Source organism: Acomys russatus, chromosome 26 (genome assembly GCF_903995435.1).
Source record: "Acomys russatus chromosome 26, mAcoRus1.1, whole genome shotgun sequence".
Taxonomy (NCBI): Eukaryota; Metazoa; Chordata; class Mammalia; order Rodentia; family Muridae; genus Acomys; species Acomys russatus.
In genome coordinates, this window is record NC_067162.1 from 30,480,611 (window position 1) to 30,502,185 (window position 21,575).

Here is a 21,575-nt window from a genome sequence, read left to right on the forward strand (position 1 = left end):
AGCACCTGTACTCTCATATGCCAAGACTCAAACACAGATACAAACACCTATACATGGTTTTAAAAGGAAGGGAGGAGGGCCAGGCGTGGTGGTCATGCCTTTAATCCCAGCACTCAGGAGACAGAGGCAGGTGGATTGCTGTAAATTTGAGGCCAGCCTGGTCTACAAAGGGAGGCCAGGATAGCCAAGGCTATACAGAGAAACTTTGTCTCAAAAAAATCAAAAAAGAAAAAAGAAAAAAAAGGAAGAGAGAGCGGAATTCTGGGAAAGGTTGGAGAGCTCACCCCAACTGTCACAGCCACCCACCACAGCTTCTTTTCCATGCAGAACCCGAACACAGTCTTCAGGAAGGACTACAGACACCAAGGGCATTGAGACAAGCAAGCTTTCTCAGAAGCGGAGGACACTGGTTAGTATTGCTCTCCTTTTGGGATCCCACATGTCACCCTCTACAACCAGTCTTCTGCCAACAACCCCAAAACATGCCCAGCAGACTGACTAGCTTCTTCCCAAGCAGAGAAGGGTGACTCACAGAAGCCAGCCTCACCAGGCTTTGGGGGAAGACAGGCCATGTTGGCGCCGCCTCTCTATCTGGAAGTTGGCCCAGGCTGTCCTAGGTAAAAAGACCTAGCCCCTTCCCTCAGGACCCTTCAATTTGCAACTCAACCTTCTGGAATGGACCTCACTTCTTCACCAGCCTGCCATCTACCAGACACCAGCTCCTGCCAAAGTCCTTCAATGCTGTGACTGTGCCTTTTGTCTTTATGGCCCGAGGTCTGGTACAGTACTTGAGTCCATAAATACTTATGAAGGAGCATGTAAAGGCAGGGTACAGGGTGTTTCTCTGTTGTGTTTTGGCACTGAGTTCCTCATTCCTATTCTGTAAGGTGTTTATATAGACCAAGGACAGTGGCTCACACCTGTAACCCTGGTACTTGGAAGCCTGAGGAAAACTGCTGCCAAGTTTAAGCCAGCCTGGGCTATATAGAGAGATTGGTTTTTTTTTTTTTGTTTGTTTTTTTTTTTTTTTTGAGAGATTGGTTTTTTTTAAGTATTTGTGCCAAGTGTGGTGGCACATGCCTTTAATCCCAGCACTTGGGAGGCAGAGGCAGGCAGATCGCTGTGAGTTGTAGGCCAGCCTGGTCTACAAAGCGAGTCCAAGACAGCCAAGGCTACACAGAGAAACCCTGTCTTGAAAAACCAAAAAGAAAAATATTCTTATAAAAATGAATGTGGTCAGTTAAGTATGGTGGCACATACTTGTAATCCCAGCACTCTAGAGACTAGAACATGAAACTTTCAAATTCAAGGTCAACCTGGACTACATAGAAAGATTCCTCAAAAGCCTTTCTCCTTGCCTTCCTCCCAACCCCCCAAAAAAGGAACACTGCCTTATTACTTTACCAAGTATTTTGATTTTGTCTTGGATTTCCTTTTCAGTGTCTTGGATCCAACACATGCTATGAAAGTGCTTGCCACTGAGCTTATCCCACTATGGAGCTTTTGCTGATTTGATAGAGGGCTGTTGTAGTTCAGCCAACAAATAACCATTGATCAAATCTCAAAGGAAAACATCATATTTGATGGGGCTGGGATAGGTACCTCAGTGGTTAAGAGTACTCGCTACTTTTTTATTTATTTATTTTTTGGTTTGGTTTGGTTGTTGGTTTTTCGAGACAGGGTTTCTCTGTGTAGACCTGGCTGTCCTGGACTTTGTAGACCAGGCTGGCCTCGAACCCACAGTTATCTGCCTGCCTCTGCCTCCCAAGTGCTGGGATTAAAGGTGTGCACCACCACACTCAACGTACTTGCTACTCTTGCAGAAGACCAGGCTTCTGTTCCTGACACTTTAACTCCAGTTCCTGAAGAGCTGATGCCGTCTTCTGACCTCTGCAGACTCCAAGCATGTCTATGGTGTACTTACATACAGCCAAGATGCTCATACACATAAAGTAAACAATTATGTAAAAAATTTAATATAGACATCAATATGCTATATATTAATGTATTATATAGAGAGATGTATATGATCAAATTTAAAGCTCTAATTGATGAAAGGACACTGTGTGGGTGGTGTGTTGCTTTCATTGTGTGAATGTGTTCTTTGGGGAGTATTTGGAAATAAAGAAGCCATATACTTTATGAAGCAGGGACCTGCCAAGATCAGGCCTCTAAGGAGGGAGAACTCTGTAGAGAACAAGTTCAGCCATATTCCTGTAAGGCGACCTCCGATTCTATTGCAGCCTCAGGCAGCCTCCAGATGCCTAACTCAGTGTAGACACAGTCCTGGCGCTTTTGTTTGTTTGTTTGTTTTTTCTTTCCCCTATGGTACCGTCACTAACCACCAGAGGGAGCTATTCCTCCCGCCATCTCCCGGATGTGGGGCACCTTCAGGTTTTTACCTGCAGGGGGAAGCAAAGAGCAGGAAACGCAGAGGAACTCAGCAAAGGTTCTAACAACCTTTGGGCAGAAGCTTTTTACCAGCAGCTAAAAAAATCCCTGGAGAGAAACAGCTACCTCCCCAGGTTACAAAGTTTTCATTCGCCTACGAAAATCAAAGTAAGGTGCCTACGTTTTCTCCAGTTGAAAAACAGAGAGAGCACCTAAAAATCTGAAACACATTTCACAACACAGAGTACTAAACACTATACGATCATGGCCCTGAAACACTTTTACTTTTTTAAGAGAGGGTCTTTCTTTTTTTTTTTTTTCTTTTCTTTTTTTTTTTTTTTTTTTTTTTTTTTTCCCAAGACAGGGTTTCTCTGTGTAACAGCCTTGGCTATCCTGAACTCTCTTTGTAGACCGGGCTGGCCTCGAACTCACAGCAGCAACCTGCCTGCCTCTGCCTCCCAAGTGCTGGAATTAAAGGTGAGCGCCACCACCACCCAGCCGAGACAGGATTTTTCTGTGTCACCTAAAACACTTTTCAAACTCATTGAGTCCAGGTGTCTCCTGGGATTTTTTTTTTTTTCCTCACTTTTGATGTTTGAGACAGTCTGACACTGTAGCCTCAAAATACATGATTTTTCTTCCTCCACTCCCTTAGTGGAGTGCTGGGGTTATAGGCCATTACATGCCATTACCACCAACGATGTAAAGTTTTTTGAGGTAGACCTCTGCTATTCGGCCCAGACTGACCCGCTCACCAACTCTTATGCTCTACTTGAGCCTCCCAGAGCTAGTATTACAAGTGTGAGCCTCCCAGAGCTAGTATTACAAGTGTGAGCCTCCCAGAGCTAGTATTACAAGTGTGAGCCTCCCAGAGCTAGTATTACAAGTGTGAGCCTCCCAGAGCTAGTATTACAAGTGTGAGCCTCCCAGAGCTAGTATTACAAGTGTGAGCCTCCCAGAGCTAGTATTACAAGTGTGAGCCTCCCAGAGCTAGTATTACAAGTGTGAGCCACTACACTTAAAAAGTCGTTTGTTTACTCCCACACACCCGCAGCCTTAACTTTCTTTTCTTTTTTTAAAAATTATTTATTTTGGGGCTGGGGAGATGGCTCAGCGGTTAAGAGCACTGACTGGTCTTCCAGAGGTCCTGAGTTCAATTCCCAGCAACCACATGGTGGCTCACAACCATCTATATGATCATGCCCTCTTCTGGCCTGCAGGTGTATATGCAGGCCGAGCACTGTATACGTCAATAGATATGTAAATCTTTTTTTAAATTATTTATTTTTATTGTATGTGCATTGGTGTTTTGCCTGCATGTACGTCTGTATCAGGTTGTCAGATCTTGGAGTTACAGACAATTGTGAGCTGCCATGTGGGTGCTGGGAATTGAACCCGAGTCCTTTGGAAGAGCAGTCAGTGTTCTTAACCTCTGAGCCATCTCTCCAGCCTATTCTTTTCCTTTTCATATGGTCTCATGTAGCTCAAGCTGGCCTCAAACTCACTCTGAAGCTAAGGATCACTCTGAACTCCGAGCCTCCAGCCTTCAAGTGTTCAGATTACAGGTATGTGCCAGCCCATATGGTTTGTTTATTTTGAGTCAGGATCTTACTACCTGTTCCAGGCTGGCCTCAAACTTTTGATCATGGAGTGCAGGAATCATGTGCATGAGTCACCAGACAGACACTGTCTTTTGAGGCAGGTCTCTGTGTAGCCCTGTGTACTGGAGCATAGTCATGAACTTCTACACTGAGCCTCACTGTAAACACTTCATGGCTGTACAGTACTTTACGTTTTTAGATACTTAGGAGTTTTACATTTTTCTTCTACAGCTCAAAGTATACATTTGGCTTCACTCTGTGGATAACAACAATATTGTCCCTTTGTCTCCCTCCGCACTAGCTGCTTGGATTCTTTGCCTCAGGCCTCCTCAACAGGAGCTTCAGGCACCCTGCTACCCCTGGGTATCAGCTCTGTATCCATAACTGAAAGCCCTCAGCCACATCTTTGAGATGCTGGCGCTGCCCAGTCTTTGTACTTCCCTGCCACACACTCCCTCCAAGGGACTAGCTTCTCCCTGTATTACAGAATCCCTTCTTACTCTCAGATGACCAGCCTCCCCCAGCTCATCTCAGTCAGGGCTTCCTTCCCTTCTATAACCATCATTGGCTTCAGTCATTTCCTGTTAACACTTGTCAGCCTACTCCCACCGCCCCCAACTTTGCTGGGATTGGCCCAGCAGGGATTGGCATATACTGTGGACCCCAAAATGCTGATGAACAAATGAAAGACCAAATTTATAAAATCCTAGCAATAGGATTCACTGGGTCAAATCATGTTTTTTGGTTTTGGTTTTGGTTTTTTGAGACAGGGTTTCTCTGTGTAGCCTTGGCTGTCCAGGATCCACGTTGTAGACCTGGCTGGCCTGTAACTCACAGAGATCCACCTGTCTCTGCCTCCCTGAGTGTTGGGATTATAGAAGTACACTACTACACTTGGCTTTTTACCTTTTTTTGTTTGGTTGGTTTTGGTGTTTCAAGAAAAGTTTTTCTGTGTAGCCCTAGCTGGAACTCCCTCTGTAGACCAGGCTGACCTTGAACTCACAGAGCTCCTCATAACATCGGGATGGTTAGCCCAATGATTATCCCAACTTTACACATGAAGAGTCTGAGGCTCAGAGAAGTTAACTTGTGGCCACACTGCTAATAAGGAAGATGTGAGATTTAATCTTAACTGCCTATAACCAAGGGACCACAGTGTTTCTTCTCTTAAATCATTTTCTATTTAGCAGTTAAGATTGAACCTATGATCTGGGCATAGTGGCACATACCTGTATTCCCAGCACTCAGGAGGCAGAGGCAAGCAGATCCCTGTGAGTTTGAGGCCAGCCTGGTCTATAAAAGTGAGTCCAGGACAGCCAGGAATGTTACACAGAGAAACCCTGTTTCGAAAAACCTTAAAAAAAGAAAAAAAAAATTGAACCTAGGTTCTGAAAAAAAGTCTTAATTACGGATCATATTAATGTTTGTATATGTGGGTATGCTGGCACATACCTGTGATCCCAACATACAGGGGCTGGAGGCAAGGTCTCAAGTGTAAGGCTAGCATGGTCTATATAGCAAGGTGTGTGTGTGTGTGTGTGTGTGTGTGTGTGTGTGTGTGTGTGTGTGTGTGTGTGTGTAGAGGTTGTGGATACGGTTCTGGGTTCAATCCTCAATTGAACAATACCAAAAAAAGGGAGGAGGGAGGAAGTAAGGTTGCCATAGTAACCCCAGCGGTTCCTCCCTTAAGCCCTTGCAGATATCCATGGGTGCCCACCTGTCACCATGGCCCACATACACCAGTGGCCAGACAATTCTATGTAAACGAAAGCCCTGTTCAGAAGACAGCCGGAAGAGAGCCAGGTAATCCAGGGGCAGCCCAATGTGGGATGGGCTGGTCTAGATTAGGTACTGGTCTAGAACGTAGAGCCGAGTGGAGTTTGTGGCCCCAACCCAAGAGTGCAAGGACCCATGGGTGCTAGTGACGTCTCAGCCCACCATCCTTTGCAGTAGCTGGCAGCAGCAGCCCCTGAGCACTTCCAAGCCCAGGTACCTGGAGCAACTCGAGAACTACCTGCGCAAGGAGCTCCTCCTGCTGGACCTGGGCACGGACTCCTCACAAGAGCTGAGGCTGCAGGTCAGAGCCACAGGCCAAACATGTCGAGGGTGGAGAGAAACCTCATGTATCAGAATAACAGACTTCCACAGGGAAGTGGCCTTCTTCTCCTGACTAGTCTCCTTTGAAAAGTCCCACAACATAGCCAGGTGTGGTAGTGCACACCTTTAATCCCAGCACTCTGGAGGCAGAGGCAGGCAGATTGATGTAAGTTCGAAGCCAACCTGGTCTATAAACTCCAGGACAGCCAAGACTACACAAAGAAAGCCTGTCTCAAAAAAAAAAAAAAACCAAATTTAAAAAAAAAAAAGAAAGAAAAGTCCAATGACAGTGACAGAGCCTCTGGCCTGGTGTGACAACTAGAGACTTGAGAACCAGCCCAGAGACAGAACGGTCAGACTAGATGCAGTCCAGACTCTGGTACACACTGGAGAGGGACTCCGTAATGATGCAAAGCAATCTCAGGCTGCTCACATAGACATGCCTCAAGTATTTGCTGAGCGCTGACCCATGTGCCAGACTCATGCTAGCAGAAGCTTGAAGGCATGCCACAAGGAAGTGGTGGAGCGGGGAGTCCAACTCAAGGATAGTGCCAGAGCCTGTGCTCATCCCAATAGGTAATGCTGCCTCCAAAAGCTTTGTGTTTCTGTGAGAGCTGAGAGATGGCTCCATTGCTAAAAAGCCTACTGTACAAGTGTAAGGACCTGAGTTTGGGTTGCCAGCAGCACCTGTAACTCTAGTTCTGTGGGGCTGGGGGTGAGAGACAGGCAGATCCCTGGAGCTTATTGACCAGCTAGCCTTGCCAATTGGTGAGCCTCAGGTGTAGTGAGTGACATTATCTCAAGACAGTGGTGGAGAGTAATCAAAGAAGATCCCTAATGTAGACACCTGTGATCTACAGCATATGCATGCACCTGCACACAGGCCTACACACAGTCATTCTGAATCTGAGTTGGAAAGCAGTATTCTCTTTTCCACCTTGAGTTCACTGCCCGGGCAGCCAAAGTCAGCTTAGGTAGATTGGCGTATTTGGCCCACAATGGTGGGTTGCTAAGCCTCAGAGATGGCAAGGCCTCACACCTCTCTTCTCCAGCTCCGCGGTCCTAAGACATGGGTGGCGCCTGGCCAGACATAGGTTACTGGCAGGCTCACATGCAAACAGCTCTGAGTGCACTGGAGGTGTGAATTATGGACCAGGAAATGATAGGTTCTTTTTTTTTATGCTAGCCGTACAGGGAGATCTTTGAGTTCTTCATAGAGGATTTCAAGACATACAAGCCGTTGTTAGCCTCCATCAAGAATGCATACGAGGTGATGCTGGGTAAGACTGCAGCTCCCTTCTGAGCCCCAACTGAGAGGAACAGAATACCATGTTCTGACTCTGATTGTCTGTCCACTACTAACTGATCTTTCGGGTCATGTTTTGCATGCCTCAACCCCTTCATCCTCTCGAAGAATGGTGCAGCTATCTACAGTAAACAGAGGCACCCGGGCAGTCAGGAGGCTCTCTCACCTGCTCAGAAAGTGCTAAGTAGGCTGCAGTTACAAAACTGAAGGCTTAGGAGCACGGGTTCCTAAGCCTCTCCACAGAAGAGATCCTGACCCTCAACATGACTCAGCCCCTGGTTTGTATTTCTTTTCCATGGCTGGAGATTTGAACCCAGATATGCCAATCTGCCTAAGCTGACTCTGGCTGCCCAGGCAGTGAACTTCTTGCCTACCAGACCCTGTATCCATTAACCTCTCACCTGCAGCCCCTGTCTGTATCAAAGACATGTAGGAACAGTACGTACAAGTATCTAGCCTCATGTTCTGAACAAGCACTGTACTCTAGAGGTCTATCCTCAGGTGCTGCCTTTCTTTAAAAATAAGTGTATGGAGAGTGTGAGGAAGCACTGGTGAGATGCCTTAGCAGGTAAGAGTACTGGCTGTCCTTCTAGAGGACCTGGGTTTAAATTGCAGCACCCACATGTTAGTCAACAATTATCTGTAACTCCATTTTCACCTCCTCTTCTGGTCTCTGCAAGTAGGAATCACACACAGGCTTCACAGACATGCCTATAGGCAAAACACCCACGTACACCAATGACCTTAGGACTTGTGACTCCCGGCTGTTTCTGTGGGCCCCCAAAGGGCTTTTCAACCTGTCTTTTCTGCTGGGTAGTAGTGGTGCACGCCTTTAATCCCAGCACTTGGGAGGCAGAGGCAGGCGGATCTCTGTGAGTTCTAGGTCAGCCTGGTCTATAAAATGAGTCCAGGACAGCCAGTGCTGTTACACAGAGAAACCCTGTCTCGGAAAAATAAAAACCAACAACCACCTGTCTTTTCCGTTTTGTTTTTTGAGACAGGGTGTTTCTATATAATCCTGGCTGTCCTGGAACTTGATTTGTAGACCAATCTGACCTGTAATTTAAAAATCCATCTGTGGATGAAAGCGGGAGGGAGGAACAGGAGGATACAAGTGAGGAGGAAACAACTGAGATGTAATCTGAATAAATTAATTTTTAAAAATCCATCTGCCTCTGCCTCTTGAGTGCTGTGACTAAAGACATGCTCCACCACACCCAACCCACCTGTCTCTTCTTAGCCCACCAAAGGGAGAAAATTCGCTCGCTGGAGCCCCTGAAGGCCAAGATTGTCACTATGAATGAGGACAGCAGTGAGAAGATCCTGGCCATGAGAGCTGAGGAGAAGTATGAAATCTCTGTGCTCAAGAAAGAGAAGATGAACTTGCTAAAGCTCATTGATAAAAAGAATGAAGAGAAGATCTCACTGCAGAGTGAGGTGAATGGAGCTGGTAACGCTGACAAAGTCCCCGTGTACTGCTCTCCTTGTGGCCTGGGTGTGTCCTGAGTACTGAGGCAATCCCTAACCCCACCTACCCTTAGGCCTGGAATGGAGGAGCCAGGCTTCCCCATTCCCAAGAGCCCATGCTCTCTTCACCCTGACCTGCTCCAGTGCTCAGTGTAGGTAGGTGCCAGTGTGACTCCAGGTGCCAACTCCCTGAGGGCTGAAACACTGACATCTTGTTACGTTCTTAGGCTTTATCACTTTCCTTTTCCTGAGCTGAAGGGACTACCAGGCACTCCTCACACCCCTGTAGTGACTAGCTGCCAACAAGGATTCCCAGTCACTGAGAAAGCAGCCACATCTCTCCCTCGGCCTGCCTCCACCTCTAACCACAGGTGACTAAACTGAGGAAGAGCTTGGCTGAGGAGTACCTGCGCTACCTTACTGAGCGAGATGCCCGCAAAATTCTCATCGGGGACCTGAATGAGCTGCGGTACCAGAGAGAAGACATGTCACTAGCCCAGTCCCCAGGTAACCCAAGCCAGGTTTGTTTTTGTCTTGTTTTGGTTTTTTCGAGACAGGGTTTCTGTGTAGCCTTGGCTGTCCTGGACTCATTTTGTAGACCAGGCTGGCCTCGAACTCACAGGAACCTGCCTGCCTCTGCCTCCCAAGTGCTGGGATTAAAGGCGTGTGCCACCACGCCCATCATCAGGTTTCTTTCTTAAAGTGCTAGTCTACCTGTCACCATTTACCCTGCTGATTCAACATTCCTAATATCTTACTATCCTGTGTCCATACATGATAGGACACGTCTGGGCCACTAGCTGGGTCTGTGGGTCTTTTGAGCTAGACTGAGAACCACAGAATAAAATAGGGAACTTTAACACTGCTAGAAGCTGAGACTGTGAAGGCAGAAGCCTGGCACCGTATTTGGGCTTCTCTACTTAAGACTTAGTGTGCTGATGCTGTAGACCCAACGAATCCCAGGCAGAGAATGTACGTTAGCTTCCTATTGCTGTGACAAAGAAGGGTGACCAAGGCAACTTATAGAAGGAAGGATTTCCTTGGGATTTAGGGTTCCAAAAGGAATAGTAGTTTGTCACCATCATGGCAGCAGACAGGCAGGCATGGCACTGGAACAGCAACTCAGTGTTCATGTCTAGATCCACAATCAGGAAGCGGAAAACACAGTGGGAATGGCACTGAGTCATTTGAAACCTCAAGGTTGCCCCAGTGGCATGACTCCTTCAGGTCCATACCTCTCAATCCTTCTCAAACAGTTCCACCAACTGGCAAACAAAGTACTCATACATATGAGCTATGGCACACACTCTATTCAAAGAGAGGGTATTCCCCCAAGCAATATTCAACCCAACTCTGGGTACAAGCCCCAGAGCCAGGGTGACAGGCTGATGGGCCTCTGGCAGGTGTTTGGGGAGAGGATCCTGTAAAGCTAACACTGGCACTAAAGATGACTCGACAAGACCTGACACGCACTCAGATGGAACTCAACACCATGAAAGCCAACTTTGGAGATGTGGTACCCAGGAGAGACTTCGAAATGCAGGAGAAGACCAACCTAGAGCTTCAATTCCAGGTGCTGGTGGGCAGGCAGAGCTTGATGTGGTAGGGTAGAGTCAGGCAGAAGGGTAGCTAGGACCAATCACCTTTCTACAGCTGGAAAGCCTGAGAGCCGACTACGAAGAGGTTCGAAAGGAGCACGAGTTGTTGCTGCAGCTGCACATGAGCACACTGAAGGAGCGGGACCAGTACTACTCGGAGCTGCAGGAAATCCAGCGCACCTCCACACCTCGACCTGACTGGACCAAATGCGAAAGTAATGGTGGTTGTAGGGGTCCCAGGGCCTGCTGAAGGGCACGACTGGGTTCCAGCTCCCTCTCCCCACCTGCAGGTGTCATAGCAGGGGGCCCAGAACGCTGGCTAATGCTAGCTGAAGGAAAGAACAGTGACCAGCTGGTGGACGTGCTCCTGGAGGAGATTGGCAATGGTCTACTTCGGGAGAAAGACTTCTTCCCTGGTCTGGTAGGGGAGTCCCTGAGCCAGAGGCCATTTAAGATTCTGGGGGAACATTGGAGCTCTTCCCTGTGTAGAAACAAGGCAACATAGGGGTCAAGCGCTGCACCTGCCTTTCAGGGCTTTGAGGAATCTGTCCCAGCTTTCCTTCGGTTCGATGGCCCTGTGGAGAACAAGAAGCCAAGCAAGAAGGAGCTGATACAAATCCTTGAGGATGCCTGGAAGGAGCGTCTCGCAGAGGACCAGGTCAGCTCTCATTAGTTATAATACATTGTCTCTGCAAAGCCTTCAGATCTAAAGTCCTTTAAGGAGTTCCCTCAAGATGGTAGGGAGTGGTGGGTGGCTAGAAAGCCTGGGTCACACTGACCAAGTCATCTCATCCTACAGAAGGAGTTATTCTCGGATTTCTTCTTCAATTTTCTGGAGCGTCGCTTTGGGGTCAATGATGCCGTAGCCTGGGCTTATACCATTTTTGAATATATTAAGCTCTTTCACACCAGTGAGGTCATAAGTCAGTTTTATGCAGTCTTGATGGGAAAGGTGAGCTTTGGCCTTGTTACCCTCAGAGAAACAGAAAGGGCCTCTGTTCCCAGCACAGAATGGCTCTGCCCCTACCACGCTAGTAAGCAGCATCTTAGTAACTGCTTCCCTCTTGTAGAAGTTGGAGAGTGTATATATCAACCAAAAGGAGACGCTGGCCCATCTACTGAAGGAGATGATGAATGCTGACACTCAGAATGAGGGGTTAATTACCATGGAGCAATTGAGGTAAGAGACTGGTCAGGCCACTCCAGACTCTAGTCCATTACTTTGGTTGATCAGGTTCTCACGTATGCAGGAAAATGGGAGCATCACAGGAAGGTCCTCAGCCTCAAAGCCTGCTGTCCTTACCAAGTATGGGGGCACATGCCTGTAACCCTAGCACACATGCCTGCAACCCTAGCGCGCATGCCTGCAACCCTAGCGCGCATGCCTGCAACCCTAGCACATGAGAAAAGCAGAAGTCATTTAATTCTAGGCCAGCTGAGAACAAAACTGTTTCAAAACATGCCAGGTATGGTAGTGCACACCTTTAATTCCAGAACTTGGGAGGCAGAGGCCGGAGGATCTCTGTGACTTTGAGGCCATTCTAATCTACAGAGTGAGTTTCAGGCCAACCAGATATAGAAATAGACCCTTTGCTGGGTGTGGTGGCACACACCTTAAATCCCAGCACTTAGGAGGCAGAGGCAGGCAGATCCCTGTGAGTTTGAGGCCAGCCTGGTCTACAAAGTGAGTCTAGGACAGCGAGACTATACAGAGAAATCCAGTCTCAGGAAAGAAAAAAAAAATCTCTGAAAAACAAACCTGCTGAAGTACTAGTGGTGATGGCCCAGGAGGGATGGGAAGGTGAGCTGGCAGGCCTCTTGGAATTCTTACTTTCCCTGCAGCACCATCCTCAAGACTACCTTTCCTCTCAAGAAGGAAGAGCAAATTCAGGAGCTGATGGAGGCAGCAGGCTGGAATACAGACAGCAGCACTACCGACACGCTCACCTACAGACAACTATTTAAAGAGGTGGGTGGTACACATACCTTGCCAGTCCCTTCCCTAGTCTTATTTAAACTACAGTCAAATGGCCTCACCTTGCCTTCTCCCACACCCCACCCCACAGGATGAGGAGGGCCAGAGTGAGCCATTTGTGCAAAAGCTGTGGGAACAGTATGACAACGAAAAGGAAACATACTTATTAGAACTCAAGCAGGACCTGGGCCTGGATCTGTGAGTGACCCTGGGCCCTAAAGTCCCACTCAGTCTTTGGCAAGTCCTATCAGAGGGTATCACAGGTGCCCAAGTCTCCCTGTACAACCAGGACCATGCTAGTACTATAAAGTACTCAAATTGACAGAAAAGTAGACACTTCCGAGTCAGGGCGCAGAGGGAAGAGCTCAACCTTGTCTACTTGTCTTTCTTTCCTTGTGGGGCAGCCCTGAGGAGGTGAGCCTGCTGAAGATGCGTGGGGCCCTGATGAACATCGATCCCAACATAGACAAGCAGACTCTGAGTGCCTACCTGGGCCAGGCCTATCAGCTTCCCGCCGCAGACTTGCCATTGGAGGATGATGAGAAGATGGAAGCAATTGTGATAAAATTCCAGACTGCACTTGAAAGGCTTCTGATGGCAGACACCAAGCGCATCGGGCCTCGAGAGGCAGACACCAAACGCGTCGGGCCTCGAGAGGCAGAGACAGCAAGCTAGAACCACCATGGGCAACTTAAATACTTGAATGTTGATGTACTTCCAGTATAAAACTATTTTATCAAAATTCATACTGTTTTTTAGGCTGTGGGTCGGATCTGGGCCAGCCCTAAGACATGTACCAAAAAGCAGAACAAACCATTTGTGAGACTTTATTGGTAGGAGAAGATGAGGAGACCTTGACGATTGTGGGGCTCAAGATGTCCGAGGTGGGGAGAGGACAAGTGCTAAGGCCTGGCCGCTACTGGGCAGGAAAGACAGAATTGCCACTGCATGCACAGGGGATGAGCAGCTGCCGGTACTCCAAGGGCAGGTACCGCTCCACAAGCACATGCAGTGAGACTTGGTCAGTGATCAGTCCCTGCCTGCATCAGAGGGAAAGAGGGTCAGATAGAATTGTCATCAGACCCCACCCTCAGCCTCCCGGTCCATTTACCGTCGCATCAGCAGCTCCAAGTCCTCTGGTTTCACAGTCTTACGGCCAGCGTGAGCAGCAAACACCTCTAGGTCACTGCAAAGGTGCTGGAAGTACTTGTCTAGGCTGCCAAGAAGGTTGGGATAGAGCAGATTGAACCGTCTGCTTATGAAATGACGCCTCTAGCCACTCACAAGCTAGACTCACCACTTCTCCACCACCTCAAGAGCCTTCTTCTCCACAGGCATCTTAGTATAGAAGCTGAAGAGCCTCATATAGTGACTCAGTCCGGCCTTGTAGGGGTCTTGGCGGTGCCTAGGACCTGCAGTCCGGGTCCTGCGTGGAAGGCTGGCTGGCACAGACTTCGGGGGCTCTGAAGATAAGCTGAGGACAGGAGCAGACAGGTGACTGAACCACACTGTTAGGGAAGGCTCCTATTTGAAGTCCTATTGGCTCTGCTGTAACTGGGACTGTTGTTAATTAAGTAGCTTGACCAAGAAATCAGTCAGAGTCAGGATGGGGGTGGCATGTGGCACACAACTTTAATCCCAGCACTAGGTGGCAGAGGCAGGAAGACCGGAGTTGGAGGTCAACCTAGTCTATAAATCCAGTTCTAGGACAGCCAGGGCTACACAGAGAAACCTTGTCTCGAAAAACAAAACAACAACAAAAGGCCTGGTTTTTCCCTGTGACCCTGATCCTCCCATCTAGACTCAATATCCTAGTGTAGCCTCAGCATATATGCTGGCATCCGCTGGAGCTTGTTAAATCTCACATTTCAAACTGGACCGTCCCCTCAGAAATCCATCAGTGCCTATCCCAAGCCCGCTAATGTCCTCCAGAGGACATTACATCTATGAGGATGTACAGGTACAAAGCAACAACTCCAGGGCACCCCCTTTCCAACAACCAGGATTTCTTACGTTGCAACTCCAGGAAGTGGGGTTGGCTCAAGAAACTGATGTGGCTGTTCGTCCGGGAGTGAGTCATGGGGGGTGGAGACTAATTCCAGGCTTGCTGCAGAGAAAGCAGTGTACCAAGGTGTTCAGCAGCCTAGTTACATTTTCTTCTATATGAGAAGCTAGTAACACTCACCTGCTGATGCCTACACTAGGCCTCTTACCTGGCCTGCCAGAAGTATCCTCATCCTCTGAAGATCCTTCTGGAACCTTGGCCTCCACAGTGTCCTGGGATCCCACTGCTTCTCTTAGTTCTGAAGGCTGCAGCTGTGGCTCCGAGAAGGGTAAAGGAGTAGTACCAAAACTAGTTCTGCTAGCTAAGGGGAGAAGACAAGGCGGCACTGACTTAGAATCTCCTGGCTCTACCTAGGCCCTGCTCTTGGTGGAGGACATGGGGTTCTGGGCCACACATAAGGGCCGGAGGAGGGAAATGTGGTGATGCTAACTTTCACCTAGGCTAAGCCTGGCTCTGAGCCAGCTGCCCCTTGTACTCACTGTGGCTCTGCAGCTCAATTCCAGGGCTTCGCATGCTGTGGCCCACGGCTTTTTGAGCATCTTCAGCACAAGTGTGAGAAGGGGTGGGCAGAGGGTGGTGCACACTGAGGGAACAGCCAACCAAGGGCTGTGAGAAAGGCTGGGTGTCTTCCAACACTACATCCGTCGGCAGAGTAGCAACAGGGGTTCTACAATTGTCACCTGGAGATCAAGAGCCAGATACATTGGTTTTTTTGTTTTTGTTTGGTTTTTTTTTTTTTGGTTTTTTGTTTGTTTGTTTGTTTGTTTTTTGAGACAGGGTTTCTCTGTGTAGCCTTGGTTGTCCTGGACTCACTTTGTAGACCAGGCTGGCCTCGAACTCACAGCGATCCACCTGCCTCTGCCTCCCAAGTGCTGGGATTAAAGACATGCGCCACCACGCCCCGCAATAAATTCTATATTCTAGGCCCACCTGCTAAAAACGGGTGTCAGGGTACAGGCAGTGAACCTTAGGGGTCTACTCCGCCTAAGTAATCTCCAAAATGAAGTAACCTTCATTCTAAGCATTTTATCTTCTCTTTCCCTCCTTGCTACTCTCCCTGGTCCTTCCTCTGACATTCCCAGGCCTCTACAACTTGCTCATATGCCGGGCGTGGTGGTGCACACCTTTAATCCCGGCACTCAGGAAGCAGAGGCAGGAGGATTGCTGTGAGTTCAAGGCCACCCTGTTCTACAAAGCGAGGCCAGGACAGCCAAGGCTAACACAGAGACCCTGTCTCAAAAATCAAAACTTGCTCACACCCCTGAAAACTGATTACTCATGCTTCAGCTGTCTGTTTCCTCCTCTACTCAGCAGTTTCCTCAAATACTAACTTGTCCTCTGTAGTCAAGGTCCCAGATTAGTGCTTGCTGATCACGAAGCCTGTTTCTCCCACCAGCGCTAGCTATAGCATACCCCTTCCTTCTACCCTCAGCTGTGTAGGTCAAGAGTATAAAGTAAGAGAAGACACAGAGACATTAAGGATAGACCTACTGTGATGGCTATTTTTGTTTGTTTGGTTTTGGTTTTTTTGTTTTGAGACAGAGTTCTCTGTGTATCCTTGGCTGTCCTGGAACTCACTCTGTAGACCAAGCTGGCCTCAAACTCACAAAGATCTACCTGCTTCTGCCTCCTGAGTGCCATCCCACCCCACCCCCAGCTGTTTTATTGAGACAAGGGTTTCTCTGTGTAGCTTTGCCTGTCCTGGATCTTGTTCTCTAGAGCAGGCTGGCCTCGAACTCACAAGTATGTGGAGGGCTTCCATGCCTGGCTATGACGGTTATTCTTGGTTGTCACCTTAACTACATTTGTGAGGGATTTTTTTTCTCAAGACCCACTTCTGTTGAGTTTTTTGTTTTGTTTTTCGAGACAGGGTTACTCTGTGTAGCCCTGGCTGTTCTGGACTTGCTTTGTAGACCAGGCTGGCCTCGAACTCACAGAGATCCTCCTGTCTCTGCCTCCCAGTGCTGGGATTACAGGCGTGGGCAACCATGCCTTGGGCAAGACACACTTCTTTTTTTTGTTTGTTTCTTTCTTTGTTTTTCAGACAGGGTTTCACAAGACACACTTCTAATCTAGACCTTTGAGGTGGGAAGATCCACCTTAAATCTGGGCTACACACTCTGCTGGCAGCCTATACAAGGACATGAAAGAAGAAAGCTTGCTGTCTCTTTGCCTGTCTGCTCTTAATCTCCATGGCAAGTCCATTCCTTCACTGTTTGTTTGTAGACAGGGTTTATTTGTTTAACAGCCCTAGCTGACCTGGAACTCTCTTTGTAGACCAGGCTGGCCTCAAACTCACAGACCTCTTCCTGGATCTGCCTCCTGAGTACAGCACCAATCAGCCCTGCTCATTCTTTCACTGTCAAAGGAGTCTACTTCTTTGAGATTCCAGCTTATACTGAAGACCACCTGAGACATCCAGTCTTGTGGGTTCTTGGACCTTCCATTGGTAAACAGCAATTGTTGGCCACCTGGACCACAGCCTGTAAGCCATTCTAATAAACACACACACACACACACACACTCTCTCTCTCTCATAAGTTCTGTTCCCCTAGAGAACCCTAATATGGCAAAGTACAGAAGTGCCATGAAAAACTCCTCATAGATGCCTGGCCAGGCTCATACAGCGTCCTTGACCTCACTAGATGTTGGGCAACCCTGAATTCAGTAGAGCCTCCTGTCTGTCACAGAATGGTAGCTTCTCCCTAAAGCTAGAAAAAGAAATCTCAACCTTACCTGAAAGAGCTGAGGTCAAGGAATTATCTTCCAGATCCTGCAAAAGTGCACAGACATCCACAGGTCGGCGTATGGGACATCTGCGAGCCAGACCAGGTCTCTTTATTGACTGTGGCTGAGCAGGTGGGACAAAGCTGAAGGAGCTGTTAAGATGGAAGCAGACACCAGACATGAGGAAAGCCTGAGCCACAGTGTCCCCTAAAGAGCTCATCTCTTAGGATATGGCCACCATACTGTAAGGCTAAAACTAATAGTGAGCAGAACTGCAAGATTCCATCAGTCAGCACCTCCCTCAAGCCAGAACAGGGAACAGTACCTGGTCAAAGAAGACGCCTCAGCACTCCCAGGTAGCTCTGTCAGGGCCCATCAAGAAAATGTAAAAAGAATAATCCACAGTGAGTGCCCCAGACTCATGAAAGCCCTCCCAGGTCTCGTCTACTTCCCGAGAGAAGGAGAAAGCGGCACAGGTGTGTCCTAGCCCTCACCTTGGGAGACAGGTGACCCCTGGCTCACTTCCTGCTGAAATACTGACAGTCTCAGCTTTTGCTTCCTTTTGCCAGGGACCAGCAGGCCTGGAGCCAGGGTTGAGGCGGGCTCCAGTTCAGGAAGATGTAGCTCCAGGCTATAAGGATGGAGTTTATTGCAGACATTTCAGAAAGCCCAGTTTTGGTTTCTGGTTCCTGGTGGTTTCTGAGCCACCAAGAGGTGGCGCAACCTATGAGGGAAATTCACTGCATACCTTCCCCTGCTGCTCTCCCGTCTGGAAGACCTGACTACCTCAGGTACCTGTACTGGCTTCACCGCTGAGACTGGCACCACAACGGAAGATTCCGGGGCTGTAGAAATAACAAGGAGAGGGTAGGGCTGACAAAGGATACCGTAGGGCTAACTGTTGGACTAGCACTTAACTTTGCAGGCTAACGCCCACTTACCAGTTACTAAGATATTCTTTAGCAGAGTCCGGGGTGTCTGTTCCTCCAGGTGCCCACTGGCTTGGAAATGAGCCAATCTGCCAAGTGACTATGGGTAAAAGCACCACTAGTCTGACTTTATTTATCATCATTATTTATTATTTTTACCTTGAGAGCCTTCAAAACAACAACAACAAAAAAACCTCTAGGGTTCCATGAAGTCACTCATGGAGTGGACACTTACCCTAGTTCCATAGGAATGCCTTCTGGCACTTGTCCTTGTCTGGCTACCCTGCCTCTTGGAGGAAGGTGTTTGAAGCAAAGTTCGCTGTGCACTGTGTTTAAAACAAAACAAAGAACCTGGCTCTAGGAGTCACACACATCCTGAGGAGGGGTGAGGTGCTGGTTTGGATGCAAATGCTACCTTCATAAGGGATCATAGTTTAAAGCTCTGGAGACCTTCACGGGCAGGATCCCTCCCAGATCTCCACAGTCTCTATTCCCAGCTTTGTCAACAAAGAGGATAAAGGGTAGCCCTGAGGTACAGGCAGACAGGGACTAGGATTGATCTAGCAGGGGGTGAGGAGGAAAGCTTCCCGGAGGTGAGCCTGGCAGAATAACAAAGCTGAGTAGAGGCGAGTCAAATAGGGCATAAATTGAAGAGCATCCCATCCCAGGCACGAGAGTCACAATCCAAGTAGGACAAGTAAGTCTCTTTTCACGGTGTTATGAAGGCATAAGGACAAGCCCCACACGGGTCACCCCGGCCCTATTTCTCCAGTCCAGTGTGTCTCAGAACTCTCCCAGCGTTCCCCAGGCACAGCTCCCACCTCATTACTCACAGATCTAAAATGTATCTGGAGGGCTGGCCAGATCGCTCAGTGGGGAAAGGCACTTGCCTCCAAGCCTGAGTTCAGTAACTAGAACCCACACAGTGAAAGGTGCAAACTGACTCTTCAAGTTGTTCTCTGACCTATACCACACTCTCTCACACAGAAACAGCAAATACATAACAAATATCATATCTCGAATAAGCAAGGGCCTGGTGGTACCAAGCCTGTAATTCCAGCTATTAGGGAGGCTGGGGACAGGACAATGGCAAGTTCAAAGGCTGTTTGGGCCACAGTTTCAAGCCAAGGCAGGGCAATATTGTGAGGCCCTATCTCAAAGAAATACCAAAAGGGCTAGAGATGTAGCTCCGTGGTTGGGTGCTTAACTAGCTGGCATAAGGTCCTGGAATCAATCACTAGCACCATGGGGGGAAAAAGAAAACACCTCATCGTGAACAAGTCCCCACTTGAAACGGATGGCATTCTTCAGAGAGGAGGAACCTTCTGCTCACCAACCCTCAAGGTACTCTGCAAAGTCAGGACAAAGTTCTGTTCTCAAGAAAAGCATCTTTCCACTTCCTGCCTCCTGACCTCCCAAGAGAGCCTCAGAGCGAAGGACTGAATATGCTGGGAATGGTGAAATCATCTGCAAGCAGGGATAGATGTCAAAACAGCCTTGGTCTGGGTTGAGTGAAACAGCCTAAGAAAACACACCAGCACTGTTGGTCTCTGTGGTCTCACCCTGGAGCACCACGGGTAAGGGTACAAACCGCTGAGTCAGACAGATCTCGGCGTCTGGGACTCTGAGACTCTGTTTTCCTTTCCAGACAAAGTAGACGCGGCTATCACTCCCCATTCTAGTTGCTCAGGCAACACTCTCACATACTTAGTCTGAGCACTCCGGCGTCGCCTCGGAGTGCGTGAATCCGCTGTATCCAGCACGCGACGCAAGAGCGTACGTGTCGTCTGATCGCTGTCGGGACTGCAGAAGTCCGCCATCCTCAGGACCTACCCCTCCTAACTGCTCAGGCTGCTACAGGCACTATGTTCCCGCCACCTCTTTTGGGTCATTCTCGCGATACTGCTGCACGGCCCCACGGGAACTGTAGTCCAACAGCTTGGAGCCAGGTCTGACGTGATTGTAAATTGATTTTGGAAAGCTGTCTCACATTAACCCTAGGCAAAAGCGTGCAACCAGTTCAAACCTCATAGTTTCTTCATGAAAAAAAAATTAAGGATGATAATCATCTTAGAAAAGAACTAGGAGCCGGGTGTGGTGGCGCACACCTTTAATCCCAGCACTCGGGAGGCAGAGGCAGGCGGATCACTGTGAGTTCGAGGCCAGTCTGGTCTACAAAGCGAGTACAGGACAGCCAGGGCGACACAGAGAAAGAAACCCTATCTCGAAAAAGAAAAGAAGAGAACTAAGAGATCGGAAAGATGGCTCAGCAGTACGGCCTACTTGCTGTTCTTGCATAGAATCTGAAGTCTTAGAGAGGCTCACAACTGCCTTAAACACTGGTGCCAGGGCACCTGATGCCCTCCTCTGGCCTCTTCAGGCACCAGGCATGCTCATACAGACAGAGTCAAACTCTCTAGGCAACCGTCTTGCCTCTACTAGGTGAGTGCTCAGATTGTAGGTGTCGGCCGCGATGTCTACACGTATAAGATGGGGACCAGACATCTGTATTTGGGGTTTGTGAGAATTAATAGTGAAGGATACCTGTGAAAATGTCAAGTATAGCCGGGCGTGGTGGCGCACGCCTTTAATCCCAGCACTTGGGAGGCAGAGGCAGGCCGTTTGATGTGAGTTCAAGGCCAGCCTGGTCTACAAAGTTAGTCTAGGACAGCCAAGGCTACACAGAGAAACCCTGTCTCAAAAAACAAAAAACAAACAAACAAACAAAAAAGTCAAGTATCTCTCTCTCTCATACACACACACACACACACACACACACACACACACACACACACACACAGATTTTTGAAACCGAGTCTTTTTTGTTTGTTTTTAAGACAAGGTTTCTCTGTGTCACGGTGTTATCAAGGCCTAAGGACAAGCCCCAGCTGTCCTGGAATTCTCTCTCTGTAGACCAGTCTAGCCTCAAACTCACAGAGATCCTCCTGCCTCTGCCTCCCAAGTGCTGGGCTTAAAGGCGTGCAGCCCCCCATCCCCCACCCTGTCCCCAGGCTTGAAACTGAGTCTTAGGTAGCCCAGGCTGACCTCAAATTTTCTAAATATCCTAGGACTGATCTTGAACTTCTGAACTGCCTGCTTCCGTTTTTGGTGTGCTTGGGCTACCGGAGTGCTCCACCCCTCCCAGTTTCCATCATCTTTTTTTTTTTTTTTTTCTGAGACAGGGTTTCTCTGTGTAGCCTTGGCTGTCCTGGACTCACTTTGTAGATCAGGCTAGCATTATTTTGTTTAGAGGTCTTAAGACAGGATTTCATGTAGCCCAAGCTGACCTCAGACTTACCATGCGCCTCAGGATAACCTTGAACTTCTGATTCTCTGGCTTCCAACTCCAGAGTTACAGCGCTATAACACCATGTGCCATTTATTCAGCACTAGCAATCCATCCTAGAGTTCTCCCTGCA

The 21,575-nt window shown here is 48.5% G+C and overlaps 2 protein-coding genes across 2 annotated transcripts; one reads left to right on the plus strand and one right to left on the minus strand.

Annotated features, from left to right (window-relative positions):
* Positions 1–330: 330 nt before the first annotated feature.
* Positions 331–13,110, plus strand: Tsnaxip1 (translin associated factor X interacting protein 1). Its single transcript, XM_051168851.1, has 15 exons — positions 331–409; positions 5,683–5,795; positions 5,943–6,069; positions 7,276–7,369; positions 8,636–8,832; positions 9,234–9,369; positions 10,266–10,435; positions 10,516–10,675; positions 10,751–10,881; positions 10,993–11,118; positions 11,260–11,412; positions 11,531–11,640; positions 12,303–12,429; positions 12,527–12,633; positions 12,840–13,110. The coding sequence occupies exons 2-15, from the start codon at positions 5,698–5,700 to the stop codon at positions 13,108–13,110; spliced, it is 2,007 nt and encodes a 668-aa protein (XP_051024808.1). The 5' UTR covers positions 331–409; positions 5,683–5,697.
* Cenpt (centromere protein T) lies at positions 13,068–20,001 on the minus strand. The gene is made up of 12 exons (XM_051168852.1): positions 19,864–20,001; positions 18,392–18,482; positions 18,169–18,256; positions 17,976–18,072; positions 17,722–17,858; positions 17,237–17,449; positions 14,980–15,180; positions 14,649–14,801; positions 14,449–14,542; positions 13,733–13,909; positions 13,547–13,651; positions 13,068–13,475 (listed from the first exon to the last, which is right to left on the minus strand). Exons 1-12 carry the CDS (start codon positions 19,974–19,976, stop codon positions 13,352–13,354), a joined length of 1,593 nt encoding a protein of 530 aa, XP_051024809.1. The 5' UTR covers positions 19,977–20,001; the 3' UTR covers positions 13,068–13,351.
* Between the last annotated feature and the right edge of the window lie 1,574 nt (positions 20,002–21,575).